General features: G+C 47.5%; 1 protein-coding gene across 1 annotated transcript in view; it reads left to right on the forward strand.

Annotated features, from left to right (window-relative positions):
- Positions 1 to 16631, forward strand: part of LOC146058640 (transient receptor potential cation channel subfamily M member 2-like) — a 561103-nt gene that overhangs the window by 113665 nt on the left and 430807 nt on the right. Inside the window, exons 8-9 of the mRNA XM_083170913.1 lie at positions 3609 to 3737; positions 9151 to 9280. Of these exons, the coding sequence (XP_083027039.1) occupies positions 3609 to 3737; positions 9151 to 9280 (259 nt within the window). The remainder of the gene's footprint in view (positions 1 to 3608; positions 3738 to 9150; positions 9281 to 16631) is intronic.

Consider the following 16631-nt stretch of genomic DNA (forward strand, 5'->3'; position numbering starts at 1 on the left):
TACAGACCTCAAACTCAAACCAGGATCACCTACAGTTTATACACATAATACAAGACATGTCCTGATTCCAAACATAATAATCACAGGAGACAGAACTTTACAAACAATATCAGACATACATTGATCGAATAGATAATCATAACAGGAGGCATACTTTAATTTGATCGATCACCTGATCTGATCGTTACACACATTAAAAAAAATAGTTCAATAAATACACACTGACACATTAGAAAAATAAAACTTTAATACATACATTACACACATAGTGATACTTACCTATCTTGATCCGGTAGGTAGGTCCCAGGTTCTTGATCCGGTGTCCTGGTCCATGTCGGCGGTCGGCTCCATGTCGGCGGCGTCCGTGTCGTCGTCCAGTCCGGGTCCGAAGAAATCCATGGTGGACCTGTGGAAGGAAATCCTACTCATCCAGGTCCTCCATGGAAGTTCTTCAGTCTTGATCCGATGTAGTCCAGGTCTTCTTCCAGGTTCTTCAAGCTGCCGGCATCTCCCCGCAGCAGACTGAGAGGTGCAGAGATCCTTCATCCTCTGCGCCTCTCATCAGAATGATTTCTATTGGCCGATCAGCGGCGCTTCTGATTGGCTGCTGAGCAGTGTCAGCCGGTAGTTACTATGATGGGGGGGTGAGAGAGGGATGTCAGCCCTGTACTTTCTGTGAGGGGTATGACACCCCTCTCTCACCCCCCATCATAGGAAGTACCGGCTGACACCCCTCTCTTACCCCCCTCACAGGAAGTACAGGGCTGACACCCCTTTATCACCCTCCTCACAGGAAGTACAGGGCTGAAATCCCTCTCTCATCCCCATCACAGGAAGTACAGGGCTGACTCCCCTCTCTTACCCCTTCACAGGAAGTACAGCGCTGACACCCCCTTCTCACCACCTCTCACAGGAATCACAGGGCTGCTCACCCCCCATCTCATAGGAAGTACAGGGCTGACACTCCTCCTCGCAGGAAGTACATGGCTGACACCCCTTTCCCACCACACCCCCCTCACAGGAAGTACAGGGCTGACTCCCCTCACTCTCACCCCCCCCCCCCCTCACAGGAAGTACAGGGCTGACTCCCCTCTCTTACCCCCTCACAGGAAGTACAGGGCTGACACCCCTCTCTTACCCCCTCACAGGAAGTACAGGGCTGCCACCCCTTTCTCACCCTCCCTCACAGGAAGTACAGAGCTAAAACCCTCTGCCACCCCCCTCACAGGAAGTACAGGGCTGACACTCCTCTCTCACACCCCTCACAGGAAGTACAGGACTGACACCCCTCTTTCACTCCTCATCACAGGAAGTACAGGGCTGACACCCCTTTCTCGCCACCTCTCACAGGAATCACAGGACTGACACCCCTCTTTCACTCCTCGTCACAGGAAGTACGGGGCTGACACCCCTTTCTCACCACCTCACAGGAATCACAGGGCTGCTCACCCCCCATCTCATAGGAAGTACAGGTCTGACACCCCTCTTTCACTCCTCTTCGCAGGAAGTACATGGCTGATACCCCTTTCTCACCACTCCCCCCTCACAGGAAGTACAGGACTGACTACCCTCTCTCTCACCCCCTCATTGGAAGTACAGGGCTGACACCCCTCTCTTACCCCCCTTACAAGAAGTACAGGGCTGACACCCCTTTCTTAACCCTGTACTTCCTGTGAGGGGGATAAGAGACGGAAGTAAGCTCTGTACTTCATGTGGGGGGGGGGGGGGGTGAGAAAAGGGGTGTCAGCCCTGTACTTCCTGTGAGGGGGTAAGAGAGGGGTGTCAGCCCTGTACTTCTTGTGAGGGGGGTAAGAGAGGGGAGTCAGCCCTGTACTTCCTGTGAGGGGGTGAGAGAGGGATGTCAGCCCTGTACTTCCTGTGAGGGGGGTGAGAGAGGGATGTCAGCCCTGTACTTCCTGTGAGGGGGGTGAGAGAGGGATGTCAGCCCTGTACTTCCTGTGAGGGGGTGAGAGAGGGATGTCAGCCCTGTACTTCCTGTGAGCAGGGTGAGAAAGGGGGGTCAGCCCTGTACTTTCTGTGAGTGGGGTAAGAGAGGGGTGTCAGCCCTGTACTTCCTGTGAGGGGGGTGACACCCCTCTCTCACCCCCCATCATAGGAAGTACCGTCTGATACCCCTCTCTTACCCCCTCACAGGAAGTACATGGCTGACACCCCTTTATCACCCTCCTCACAGGAAGTACAGGGCTGACATCCCTCTCTCACCCCCTCACAGGAAGTAAATGGCCAACACCCCTCTCTTACCCCCCTCACAGGAAGTACAGGGCTGACACCCCTCTCCCACCCCCCTCACAGGAAGTACAGGGTTGACTCCCCTCTCTTACCCTCACGCACAGGAAGTACAGGGCTGACTCCTCTCTCTCACCCCCCATCATAGGAAGTACCGGGCTGACACCCCTCTCACCTCCTGTCACAGGAAGTACATGGCTGACACCCCTATCTCACCCCCTCACAGGAAGTAAATGGCCAACACCCCTCTTACCCCCCTCACAGGAAGTACAGGGCTGACATCCCTCTCTCAGCCCCCTCACTGGAAGTACACGCCTGTCAGCCCCCTCAGAGGAAGTACAGGGCTGACCCCCTCTCTCACCCTCCTCACAGGAAGTACAGGGCTGACCCCCCTCTCTCACCCCCCTCACCCCCCTCACAGAAACTACAGGGTTGACAACCCTCTTTCACATGGCTGCAGCACTTGGCTCCTGTCACAGGAGGGGTTAACCCCAGAGTGCTGGCTCTTCTGCATTGACAGGAGAGGGGAGCTGCGGTGTGATAGACTCTGCAGCACTTGGCTCCTGTCACAGAGGAAGGGCCAGTGTCATCACACAGGTGGGTGCAGGGAGCAGGCCTGCACACGTGTCACCTTTGGAGAGGGTGACACCAGAGTGCTGGCTCTTCTGCATTGACAGGAGAGGGGTGCTGCGGTGTGATAGACTCTGCAGCACTCGGCTCCTGTCACAGAGGAAGGGCCAGTGTCATCACACAGGTGGGAGCAGGCCTGCACACGTGTCACCTTTGGAGAGGGTGACACCAGAGTGATGGGTTTTCTGCAGTGAGAGGAGAGGGCTGCTGCAGTTTGATAGTCTCCTGCAGCACTTGACTTCTGGGGATCCGGTCGATTGGTCGACAGCATGTCGACCTAATGCGTGTGTCGACCTAATGACCTGTCGACCTTGTCCCATGTGGACCTAGCCCCATGTCGACCTTTCAGCATATCGACCTAGTGGTGTTTACTGTTGACACTCATGCCGTAGCCCTAATGATCCACACACGGCTTCTGTCACAGAGGAAAAGCCAGTGCTGCACACAGCCCAGCCTCTGGGGGCAGCATCACAACCGACAAGGAGAGTACAGTAGGTTTGTCTATCACTGTCATCACCACAATATGTGATACAAGCACAGAGATTCTCTCATTCTGTGGATTCGGAGCTTCTCCGGCTGTGAGCGACATATGTAGATAATATGGTCTCTTGTTCATAGCATGGAGCTGTGGGAGCTGCTGTGAGGACCTCTGATGAAGAGGCTCCTGGGGATGATGGTTATCGCTGTCTCTTTCATCGTAGTGATTGTCACCTATTATGTAACATTTTCAGATGAATGGCAAAGTGGATGTAATGAAGGAATTTCCCGACTCACAACCTCTGGAACACCCTGCACGTGACCTTCTCATCTGGTGCATTGTCCAGCATCGGGCAGAGCTGTCAGAGATCTTCTGGAACCTGGTACTGAGATCTCCAATACCTTCTGCCCGCTAGGACTAGTCCCTTTCTTTCTCCCTCATTATAATCTATCTGATGCCCCCTAGCACCCACCCTGTACTCTCCTCAATGCACATAGTACATTCTATGACTCCCTAGCACCCACCCGTACTCTCCTCATTACACAGTCCATTCTATGGCCCCCTAGCACCCACCCGTACCCACCTCATTACCCATAGTAAATTCTATGACCCCGTAGCACCCACCCATACTCTCCTCAGTGCACAATACTCTCCTCAGTGCACATAGTCCATTCTATGGCCCCCTAGCACCCACCCATACTCTCCTCAGTGCACATAGTCCATTCTATGACCCCGTAGCAGCCACCCATACTCTCCTCAGTGCACATAGTCCATTCTATGACCCCGTAGCAGCCACCCATACTCTCCCCAGTGCACATAGTCCATTCTATGGCCCCCTAGCACCCACTGCATACTCTCATTACTCATAAGTGGCTGTGTTCAATAAGTTATATCCTGGATGCAGTTATGCAAATATTTATCGTTAAGCTGGAGATATATGACACATATGATAAGTAATTACTCTGTGTTTTGGGGTGACCATGTGACCAATGCAGTAAGTTGTCCCCTGCTCTGTGTTTTGGGAGTGACCATGTGACCAGTGCAGTAAGTTGTCCCCTGCTCCGTGTTTTGGGGTGACCATGTGACCAGTGCAGTAAGTTGTCCCCTGCTCCGTGTTTTGGGGTGACCATGTGACCAGTGCAGTAAGTTGTCCCCTGCTCCGTGTTTTGGGGTGACCATGTGACCAGTGCAGTAAGTTGTCCCCTGCTCCGTGTTTTGGGGTGACCATGTGACCAGTGCAGTAAGTTGTCCCCTGCTCCGTGTTTTGGGGTGACCATGTGACCAGTGCAGTAAGTTGTCCCCTGCTCCGTGTTTTGGGGTGACTAGTGCAGTAAGTTGTCCCCTGCTCCGTGTTTTGGGGTGACCATGTGACCAGTGCAGTAAGTTGTCCCCTGCTCCGTGTTTTTGGGGTGACCATGTGACGTGGGCAGTAAGTTGTACCTGCTCCATGTTTTGGGGTGACCATGTGACCAGTGCAGTAAGTTGTCCCTTGCTCCATGTTTTGGGGTGACCATGTGACCAGTGCAGTAAGTTGTCCCCTGCTCCGTGTTTTGGGGTGACCATGTGACGTGTGCAGTAAGTTGTCCCCTGCTCCGTGTTTTGGGGGTGAGCATGTGACCAGTGCAGTAAGTTGTCCCTTGCTCCATGTTTTTGGGTGACCATGTGATTTGGGCAGTAAGTTGTCCCCTGCTCCATGTTTTGGGGGTGACCATGTGACGTGTGCAGTAAGTTGTCCCCTGCTCCATGTTTTGGGGGTGACCATGTGACCAGTGCAGTAAGTTGTCCCTGCTCCATGTTTTGGGGGGGACCATGGGATGTGGGCAGTAAGTTGTCCCTGCTCCATGTTTTGGGGGTGACCATGTGACGTGGGCAGTAAGTTGTCCCTTGCTCCATGTTTTGGGGGTGACCATGTGACGTGGGCAGTAAGTTGTCCCTGCTCCATGTTTTGGGGTGACCATGTGACATGTGCAGTAAGTTGTCCCCTGCTCCATATTTTGGGGTGACCATGTGACCAGTGCAGTAAGTTGTCCCTTGCTCCATGTTTTTGGGTGACCATGTGATTTGGGCAGTAAGTTGTCCCCTGCTCCATGTTTTGGGGGTGACCATGTGACGTGTGCAGTAAGTTGTCCCCTGCTTCATGTTTTGGGGGTGAACATGTGACCAGTGCAGTAAGTTGTCCCTGCTCCATGTTTTGGGGGGGACCATGGGACGTGGGCAGTTATTTGTCCCTGCTCCATGTTTTGGGGGTGACCATGTGACGTGTGCAGTAAGTTGTCCTTGCTCCATGTTTTGGGGTGACCATGTGACGTGTGCAGTAAGTTGTCCCCTGCTCCATATTTTGGGGTGACCATGTGACCAGTGCAGTAAGTTGTCCCTTGCTCCATGTTTTTGGGTGACCATGTGATTTGGGCAGTAAGTTGTCCCCTGCTCCATGTTTTGGGGGTGACCATGTGACGTGTGCAGTAAGTTGTCCCCTGCTCCATGTTTTGGGGGTGAACATGTGACCAGTGCAGTAAGTTGTCCCTGCTCCATGTTTTTGGGTGACCATGTGATTTGGGCAGTAAGTTGTCCCCTGCTCCATGTTTTGGGGGTGACCATGTGACGTGTGCAGTAAGTTGTCCCCTGCTCCATGTTTTGGGGGTGACCATGTGACCAGTGCAGTAAGTTGTCCCCTGCTCCATGTTTTGGGGGTGAACATGTGACCAGTGCAGTAAGTTGTCCCTGCTCCATGTTTTGGGGGTGACCATGTGACGTGTGCAGTAAGTTGTCCCTGCTCCATGTTTTGGGGGTGACCATGTGACGTGTGCAGTAAGTTGTCCCCTGCTCCATGTTTTGGGGGTGATGATGTGACCAGTGCAGTAAGTTGTCCCTGCTCCATGTGGTACTTGTTTCCTATCTGGGCGCCCAGGTTTTCTACGTACGGCACCGTACTGAAATCGGATCGCATCGCATCGTACACATACACGATATTGAACGATGCGATGCGATGCGATGCGATGCGATCCGATTTCCCATAGGAAACAATGTGAAATGGCTCAATTTAGCCAAATTATCATAGGAACAATAGTAAATGGGCCAAAAACACCCCTGAACATTGAAATGTCCCCCCAAAAGTAGTTGACGCCACCCCGCCATCAACGTGAACCCGAAGCGTGGCGAGCGCAGCGAGCCCGCGAGGGGCGGCGGTACGCGTCCTCCGACCTTTTCATGCCCTACTATCCACTAGGGCGTGGAGTGAGAATAGAATAGTGTGGCGAGCGCAGCGAGCCACCGAGCCCGAAGCGTGGCGAGCGCAGCGAGCCCCGCGAGGGGACGCGGATACCTTCACAGTTATACGCGTCCCCTCGCGGGCTTCCCAGGTGTCCATGGCGACGCGGACACCTGGGAAGCCCGCAAAGGGACGCGTTTACCTGTGAAGGTATCCGCGTCCCCTCGCGGGGCTCGCTGCGCTCGCCACGCTTCGGGCTCGGTGGCTCGCTGCGCTCGCCACACTATTCTATTCTCACTCCACGCCCTAGTGGATAGTAGGGCATGAAAAGGTCGGAGGACGCGTACCGCCGCCCCTCGCGGGCTCGCTGCGCTCGCCACGCTTCGGGTTCACGTTGATGGCGGGGTGGCGTCAACTACTTTTGGGGGGACATTTCAATGTTCAGGGGTGTTTTTGGCCCATTTACTATTGTTCCTATGATAATTTGGCTAAATTGAGCCATTTAACATTGTTTCCTATGGGAAATCGAATCGGATCGCATCGCATCGCATCGCATCGTTCAATATCGTGTATGTGTACGATGCGATGCGATCAGATTTCACTACGGAGAATAGCATGGTGCTCAATTAACTTAGTGGGCGCCCAGATAGGAAACAAGTACCCTCCATGTTTTGGGGGGGACCATGGGATGTCGGCAGTAAGTTGTCCCTGCTCCATGTTCTGGGGGTGACCATGTGACGTGTGCAGTAAGTTGTCCTTGCTCCATGTTTTGGGGGTGACCATGTGACGTGTGCAGTAAGTTGTCCCTGCTCCATGTTTTGGGGGTGACCATGTGACATGTGCAGTAAGTTGTCCCTGCTCCATGTTTTGGGGGTGACCATGTGACGTGTGCAGTAAGTTGTCCCTGCTCCATGTTTTGGGGGTGACCATGTGACGTGTGCAGTAAGTTGTCCCCTGCTCCATGTTTTGGGGGTGATGATGTGACCAGTGCAGTAAGTTGTCCCTGCTCCATGTTTTGGGGGGGACCATGGGATGTGGGCAGTAAGTTGTCCCTGCTCCATGTTCTGGGGGTGACCATGTGACATGTGCAGTAAGTTGTCCCTGCTCCATGTTTTGGGGGGGACCATGGGATGTGGGCAGTAAGTTGTCCCTGCTCCATGTTCTGGGGGTGACCATGTGACGTGTGCAGTAAGTTGTCCCTGCCCCATGTTTTGGGGTGACCATGTGATGTGTGCAGTAAGTTGTCCCCTGCTCCATATTTTGGGGTGACCATGTGGCCAGTGCAGTAAGTTGTCCCTTGCTCCATGTTTTTGGGTGACCATGTGATTTGGGCAGTAGGCTGTCCCCTGCTCCATGTTTTGGGGGTGACCATGTGACGTGTGCAGTAAGTTGTCCCCTGCTCCATGTTTTGGTAGAGATGATGTGACCAGTGCAGTAAGTTGTCCCTGCTCCATGTTTTGGGGGGGACCATGGGATGTCGGCAGTAAGTTGTCCCTGCTCCATGTTCTGGGGGTGACCATGTGACGTGTGCAGTAAGTTGTCCCTGCTCCATGTTTTGGGGGTGACCATGTGACGTGTGCAGTAAGTTGTCCCTGCTCTATGTTTTGGGGGTGACCATGTGACGTGTGCAGTAAGTTGTCCCTGCTCCATGTTTTGGGGGTGACCATGTGACGTGTGCAGTAAGTTGTCCCTGCTCCATGTTTTGGGGGTGACCATGTGACGTGTGCAGTAAGTTGTCCCCTGCTCCATATTTTGGGGTGACCATGTGACCAGTGCAGTAAGTTGTCCCTTGCTCCATGTTTTGGGGTGACCATGTGACCAATGCAGTAAGTTGTCCCTTGCTCCATGTTTTGGGGTGACCATGTGACGTGTGCAGTAAGTTGTCCCCTGCTCCATGTTTTGGGGTGACCATGTGACGTGTGCAGTAAGTTGTCCCCTGCTCCATATTTTGGGGTGACCATGTGACGTGTGCAGTAAGTTGTACCCTGCTCCATATTTTGGGGTGACCATGTGACCAGTGCAGTAAGTTGTCCCTTGCTCCATGTTTTGGGGTGACCATGTGATTTGGGCAGTAAGTTGTCCCCTGCTCCATGTTTTGGGGGTGACCATGTGACGTGGGCAGTAAGTTGTCCCTGCCCCATGTTTTGGGGTGACCATGTGATGTGTGCAGTAAGTTGTCCCCTGCTCCATATTTTGGGGTGACCATGTGGCCAGTGCAGTAAGTTGTCCCTTGCTCCATGTTTTTGGGTGACCATGTGATTTGGGCAGTAAGCTGTCCCCTGCTCCATGTTTTGGGGGTGACCATGTGACGTGTGCAGTAAGTTGTCCCCTGCTCCATGTTTTGGTAGAGATGATGTGACCAGTGCAGTAAGTTGTCCCTGCTCCATGTTTTGGGGGGGACCATGGGATGTCGGCAGTAAGTTGTCCCTGCTCCATGTTCTGGGGGTGACCATGTGACGTGTGCAGTAAGTTGTCCCTGCTCCATGTTTTGGGGGTGACCATGTGACGTGTGCAGTAAGTTGTCCCTGCTCCATGTTTTGGGGGTGACCATGTGACGTGTGCAGTAAGTTGTCCCTGCATCCCTCAGACACAGGACTGTGCAGTTGCCGCCCTGGTTTGCACTCAAATCCTGAAGGCCCTGGCTCAGGAGGAAAATGACAGTACAAACAAGGAGGAGATGACTGCCCTGGCTAATGTATACGAGGGCCGTGCTGTGGGTAAGATAATAACTTCATGACTTCCCATCTACATTATAATTAATAAAATATATATTATATATACATTTATTCTATGGAAATAGAAACGTGCGCTCGATAGTGCATGAAATCCTTTTTAAAAGTTTATTAAGCACATGACATAAGAACAGAGGAAAAGTGCACGTACCAACGGTGGCGGTTCTTTATCACCGCGGTCAAACAGCTTAAAATATGGTGCAAAGCACCTAAGGCTGGAGCCGGTTACACTCTGTTCCTGGACAGACAGCGACACATGGTGGTGTTCTCCGCGCTAGGCCACGCCCCTACGCGTTTCGTATCAACTTCGTCAGAGGGCTGGCCTAGCGCTGGTTCACCGCCTCCTTATACCCACTCACAGTGCATATCAAAGTTACGTGAACATACGTCCATTTTAACCATTTGAATGCTAAAGAACTTTTTTTGCGGCTTCTATATCACTGTGCTGGGCATCTAATTATACAAAATACATTTTAAAAGGCCTCTCCTAGTGCACCTCCATAGTTTAAAACATATACAATTTACATACATGATTATATAAAATCCATAATAAAAATAGACATAAAAAAGAAATAAAAACGAAGAATTTTTATACAGAAACCCTAAAAAACCTAATGCATACAGAAGTCATGATATATTCATAGTACATAGTATAGTAGTCAGAATGTAACAGACATAAGTAAACGCACTTAGCTCATAAACGGAGCAATCTCCAAGCCTTCATTGAGACCCGTAGGGCTCAATGCGTTCAGAGCGTATATCCACTACGACTCTTGCTTTAGAAGGAGCTTATCTTTGTTGCCACCTCTTATATCTAATTTGATTTGTTCCAAAGCCATAAATTGCATGCCTTTCGGATCACTGTTATGGAACTTCTCAAAGTGATTGGGCACACTATGATTGGACACTTTATTTTTAATGTAGCGGTAATGTTCTAAAATCCTGATTTTAAGTACACGTTTAGTTTGTCCAACATATTTTTTCCCGCACTGGCAGATTAATAAGTAAACCGTATACACAGAGTTGTAGTTCACAAAACTATTAATTTTCAACTCCTTCCCGCTCCTATCTAAGACCGATGTTGTGCCTTTTATTCCGAATTGGCACATCTTGCATCGACCGCAAGTATAAAAACCATTAAGTGGAATAATTGAAGATGTTATTTGCGGCGGACCATTTGATATATTTTCTACCGGTAATAAACTAGGTGATAGTTTTGTTCTCAATGTTCTTGCCCTCCTGAACACCAATTCTGGACGTACCCCTAATGCTTCCCCCAAAATGGGGTCCATCTTAATAATGGGACAGTGTTTGTTCAGGATAGTTTATATTTCGTTACTTCTAACATTATACTGGGTCGTGAAGGGACAGAATAAGGATTTTTTCTTGCGGTACTGTATAATTTGACTTCTATCCATATTATGGCACTTGTCTTTGGCATCTTCTATGAGTTGTAATGGGTAACCTTTCTCTTTAAAAAACGTGTAGTTCAAATTGCTGTATTGTACTACAATTATGTCGCACCCTTAAGAGTTGCGAATAGAGTAAGTTAGACTTCCGTTTTGTTAAATGGCAGCTACTAAACTCTAAATAATTGTTGCTGTCAACTTGTTTGATAAAAGTACATGTATTTACTGCTTTGGACCCTGCTTTAGCAGTTAATGTAAGGTCCAAAAATGTGATGCTTCTATTTGCGAATTTATACGTAAAACTTAAATTGTAAGCATTAACATGAAGGTACACCACAAACTCTAAGAATATATTTTTCAGGCCCCGCCATGTCAATACAATATCGTCAATATAGCGTTTATAGAGAGTCAGATATTCAGCAAAAGGATTATTTTTTTTATATGTGTACCTCTTCCCCCATTCCGAGATAGAGGTTGGCGAACCCCGGGGCACAAATTGTGCCCATCGCCGTCCCGCATTGCTGTATGTAGAATTTGCCCAGAAAAGTAAAATAATTATATATATATATATATAAACTTCAAACATTTCAGAATAAAATTCCTCTTCTCCCTTGAAACGGTTGCATCTCGCTCCAACACTGCAGCAATGCAAATCAAACCTTTAGCGTGGGGGATGGAAGTGTATAGGGAGTTAATATCCACTGTTCCCCAATTCCATTCTTTCTCCCACTCATATTGTCCACTAATTGTAAAACTGACATAGAATCTTTGATGTATGAATTCAGTTTCGGGACATATACATTTAAACATAGGTCTACATATTCAGATACAAGTGAAGTCAGTGATTCAATTCCCAACACAATGGGGCGGCCAGGGGGTGCGGTCTGATTCTTATGAATCTTGGGAAGATAGTATATTGTTGCTATTCGGGGTTGATCATTATTCAAATAATCAAACTCTTGTTTTGATATCACTCCCTCTCTTAATCCTGCACATAGAATATTGGAAAGGTCACCTGAGAAATCCTTAGTAGGATCCTTTAATAAAAGTTTATACGATATGGGGTCTCCCAGAAGTCTTAACATTTCGGTGATATAATCTTCTCTATTCAACAGAACCAGACCGCCACCCTAGTTCCAAACGTTGAAGTACTCCTGCTTTATCGTGTGCTTATTTGATGAGTGCCGCCTACTGTATGTAAAATATATATATATATATATATATATATATCTATCTCTACATATATATATATATATATATATATATATATATGTATCTATATATATATATATATATATTTATATATCTATATCTATTTATATATATCTATATATATATATATATATATATATATATATAGATAGATAGAGATATATATAGATATAGAGAGAGAGATATTCTCTATATATTATATATATGTGTGTGTGTGTGTGTGTGTGTGTGTGTGTGTGTGTGTGTGTGTGTGTGTGTGTGTGTGTGTGTGTGTGTAGAATAGGTAGGCACACAGTTGTAGTAATGTCATCCGCCTGGGGTTGCACATCAGTAGACCCACATGGGGCTACAAAACATAGTCCAATCCAAAAAATGGCACTCATCAGGGCTTTAGTGTAACATTTTTAATAGGGCTTTATTCCATATCAGTATAATAGCATAGTCAGGTCGACGTTTCGGCCATGGAACATGACCACCTCATGCAGAAACAAGTAGATAAATCCCAGAAGCCATGTGTCGACATATATAGGATGCACCAGACCCTCCCACCTTGTGTTAACCCATACAGGGGCAAATTACAATCTATTGAGATATATATATATATATTTGCCGGCGGTCGGAATCCCGACACTGGAATCCCGACCGCCGAAATCCCGACAAGGGGGGGACATGGATCGCACCCCCTTGCGGGCTCGCTGCGCTCGCCACGCAGCGGGCTCGGCACGCTATTTTATTCTCCCTCTATGGATGTCGTGGACACCCACAGAGGGAGAAAGTTTCGGGATTTCGGCGGTCGGGATTGCAGTGTCGGGATTCCGACCGCCGGCAAATTAACTGCATCCCATATATATATATATATATATATATATATATATATGACTTGCATGGAGGAGGCACTCCTGGGGCAAAGGGAGTAAATGCAGTAACGGAAATAAACCTACTGGTGCCTTCCAAAAGGTAGGGGCATCCTACAAATGTACAGTGCCTGGCGGCGGCATTCAGTCACATAAATAACCACACCATAGGCAATGGCTTGTAGCTGACGTTTCAAGGCCGTCTGGCCTCTTTATCAAGGTGCAAAGAGATAACAGAAAGTGTAAAAAGACAGAGAATAAATACCTTAGAGATCCGGTTCACATCTCCCGCCGCGTCCCGTCCAGACGCCGAATGATGACGTCACTAGCGGAGAGCGCCGCAGGAGACGCAAAGAGAACCTGTACCACATGATAAACAACAACCAATGAATACACACAATCATAACCATGGTGACGTATACAATGTGCAAAAACGGATAAAATACACAGTAGTACTTGGATTAAAAGATGCATGACTGCTAACAAAAACAGTACTAAGCTGTCTCAATAATGTAACACCGCTACATCTTTGCAAAGGCGGTGACGATGAACTTTAATCTTTAAGCTACACAGCAAAAATTAAATGCACTAATGATTATAGTAAAGTGCCGGCTTCAATAGTGTTAACACAGACGATTTTTCATAGAAAACAAGACAACCCCAAGTTCTCATTTAAGCCCTTAGGCACAAGTGTATCAAGGAGATAAATCCATCTATACTCCGCACGCAGCAGTAATAGTGATCTATCACCACCTCTTTTAAGGGGTGGGATATGGTCGATAATGCAATATCGGAGTGCTGAAAGGGAGTGTCTAGCCTGAGCGAAATGTCTCGCTACAGGCTGTTCACTGGTCCCAGCAATGATCGCTGCTTTTATGGCAGAACGATGTGCTGCTGCTCTTTCCCTGAAAGTGCAGTCGGTTTTGCCGACATAATGTCGGCCGCAGGGGCAGCTGATAAGATATATTACAAAGCAGGTTGTACATGAAACTCGATGACGTATTAAGAACTTTTTTCCAGAAAATGGGTGACAGAATGAGTTACCTACTATCATAAAACTGCAGGTGGTACAGCCGCAACACCTGTAAATTTTGGTGTCCCTAAGAAGGTGGTATTAGGTAGAGGGAATGTCACATCATTTTTAACTAAATGGTCTCGCAAATTGCGGCCTCTAGAGTAAGCACACATAACGGATTTGTCTCGTAATGAATGTAATGTGTCATCAGTGGCAATGGTTGGCCAGTGTTTTTTGACACTATGGCTAATTTGTGTGCTTTTTTGATGAAAGGTATTGACCCATATCAGTTTATTGGCAGTTTTCTCTACTATCGAGGTGGTATCTATGTTGAAGTTGGGTCTCGGTAATGCAAGGATTTTGAGTTTAGTGTGTTCTAATTCCTGGGCTGGGTAGCCACGCTCCAGAAATTTTGAACACATTGAATCAAGAGCTTTCTCCAATGTGTCACGGTCACTTGTGATTCTTTGAACCCATAACATTTGGCACCTGGGTAACCCCTTTTTTAGGGGTAACGGATGAGAACTAGAAGCTAAAAGCATGTTGTTGCGGTCCCTTGGTTTTGAGTATAATGAGGTTACAAATTTTCCATTTCTGATTTGAATGTTTACATCGAGAAACTGGACTTGAGTAGGATGGATCACATATGTAAACTTTACAGGCGAAATTTACTCATTATGCTCATCAATGAGATCCTTAAGATTTTGTGCATCACAGAAACCAACCAATCAGGAGTTCATCGATGTATCTTATAAACAAGAAAATCGAGCCTCTCGTGACAGGACTGGAAAAGAATAGTTCTTTTTCTATCACAAACATAAAGGCATTAGCTAGCGATGGGGCCACCGAGGACCCCATCGCACACCCACGTAATTGTAAGTAATATTTACCGTTAAAAGGAAAATAATTGCGTTTTAACGTAAGATGAAGTAATTGCAAAAAAAACTGTATGTCAGGGCCAGTATAGAGAATATTGTCAGTGATGAGAGTTTGAACAGCTGATATACCTGCATCATGTGGGATGCAGGTATATAAGCTTGTCACATCGACAGTGCTTAGTATACCATCTGAAGGTACCGATGTGAAAGCTGATAATTTGGCTAACAGGGAATTAGTATCTTTAAGATAAGTTAATTCAGCTTGAACACAAGGTTGCAAAAAAAAGTCTAAATAAACTGAGATTTTCTGGTAAAGCGACCCGCGGGCCGATATAATGGGCCGTCCAGGTGGTTTTGTGGGATGCTTATGAATTTTGGGCAATGAATAAAGTAAAGGGGTAATAGGATGATTAGTGGTTGAAGCCTCTTTGGTGGAGGTGTTAATAATTGACACAGAACACGCTGTATGCAAGATCTTATCTAATTCAGACTTATACTGTACAATTGGATCTTTTGGAAGAAGAGCATAGGTGTCAGAATCACTAAGTTGACGATCAAGTTCGGCGACATAGTCACCCGTGTTGAGGATGACTATGCCGCCGCCCTTGTCGGCTGGTCGTATAACAACATTAGGGTCATCACTAAGGCTTTTGACTGCCTTCCACTCCTGAGCACTGAAATTGGAATGTCCAATGGCTGGTAAAGTCAGTGCCTGGTTAATGTCCTGTTCCAGAAGTCTAGAAAAGGTCCTGATGGAGGGATTTAAGGATACAGGGTCAAACTTAGATTTTGGTCTCAGGGTAGCAGGAAAGTTTATCCTGGAAGAATTCTTGTTGTTTTAGTTGGCGAATCAGCTTAAGCTGTTCAGCTTTTACCAGCAGAGGATTGGGTTTGTTGGATGGCACAACATCTTTCATCAAAAAAGCACACAAATTAGCCATAGTGTCAAAAACACTGGCCGATCATTGCCACTGATGACACATTACATTCATTAGGAGACAAATCCATTATGTGTGCTTACTCTAGAGGCCGCAATTTGCGAGACCTTTTAGTTAAAAATGATGTGACATTCCCTCTACCTAATACCACCTTCTTAGGGACACCAAAATTGGGCTGTTACAGGTGTTGCGGCTGTACCACCTGCAGTTTTATGATAGTAGGTAACTCATTCTGTTACCCATTCTCTGGAAAAATGTTCTTAATATGTCATCAAGTTTTATGTACAACCCGCTTTGTAATATATCTTACCAGCTGCCCCTGCGGCCGACATTATGTTGGCAAAACCGACTGCACTTTCAGGGAAAGAGCAGCAGCACATCGTTCTACCATAAAAGCAGCGATCATTGCTGGGACCAGTAACCAGCCTGTAGCGAGACATTTCGCTCAGGCTAGACACTCCCTTTCAGCACTTCGATATCGCATTATCGACCATATCCCACCCCTTAACAGAGGTGGTGATAGATCACTATTACTGCTGCGTGCGGAGTATAGATGGATTTATCTCCTTGATACACTTGCGCCTAAGGGCTTAAATGAGAACTTGGGGTTGTCCTGTTTTCTATGAAAAATCATCTGTGTCAACACTATTGAAGCCGGCACTTTACTATAATCATTAGTGCATTTAAATTTTGCATGTATTTTTGCTGTGTAGCTTAAAGATTAAAGTTCATCGTCACCGCCTTTGCAAAGATGTAGCGGTGTTACATTATTGAGACAGCTAAGTACTGTTTTTGTTAGCAGTCATGCATCTTTTAATCCAAGTATTATTGTGTATTTTATCAGTTTTTGCACATTGTATTATTGTATACGTCACCATGGTTACTATTGTGTGTATTCATTGGTTGTTGTTTATCATGTGGTACAGGTTCTCTTCGCGTCTCCTGCGACGCTCTCCGCTAGTGACGTCATCATTCGGCGACGGGACGCGGTGGGAGACGTGAACCGGATCTCTAAGGTATTTATTCTCTG

Source organism: Crinia signifera, chromosome 2 (assembly GCF_055691185.1).
Source record: "Crinia signifera chromosome 2, ASM5569118v1, whole genome shotgun sequence".
In the NCBI taxonomy this organism is placed as follows: domain Eukaryota; kingdom Metazoa; phylum Chordata; class Amphibia; order Anura; family Myobatrachidae; genus Crinia; species Crinia signifera.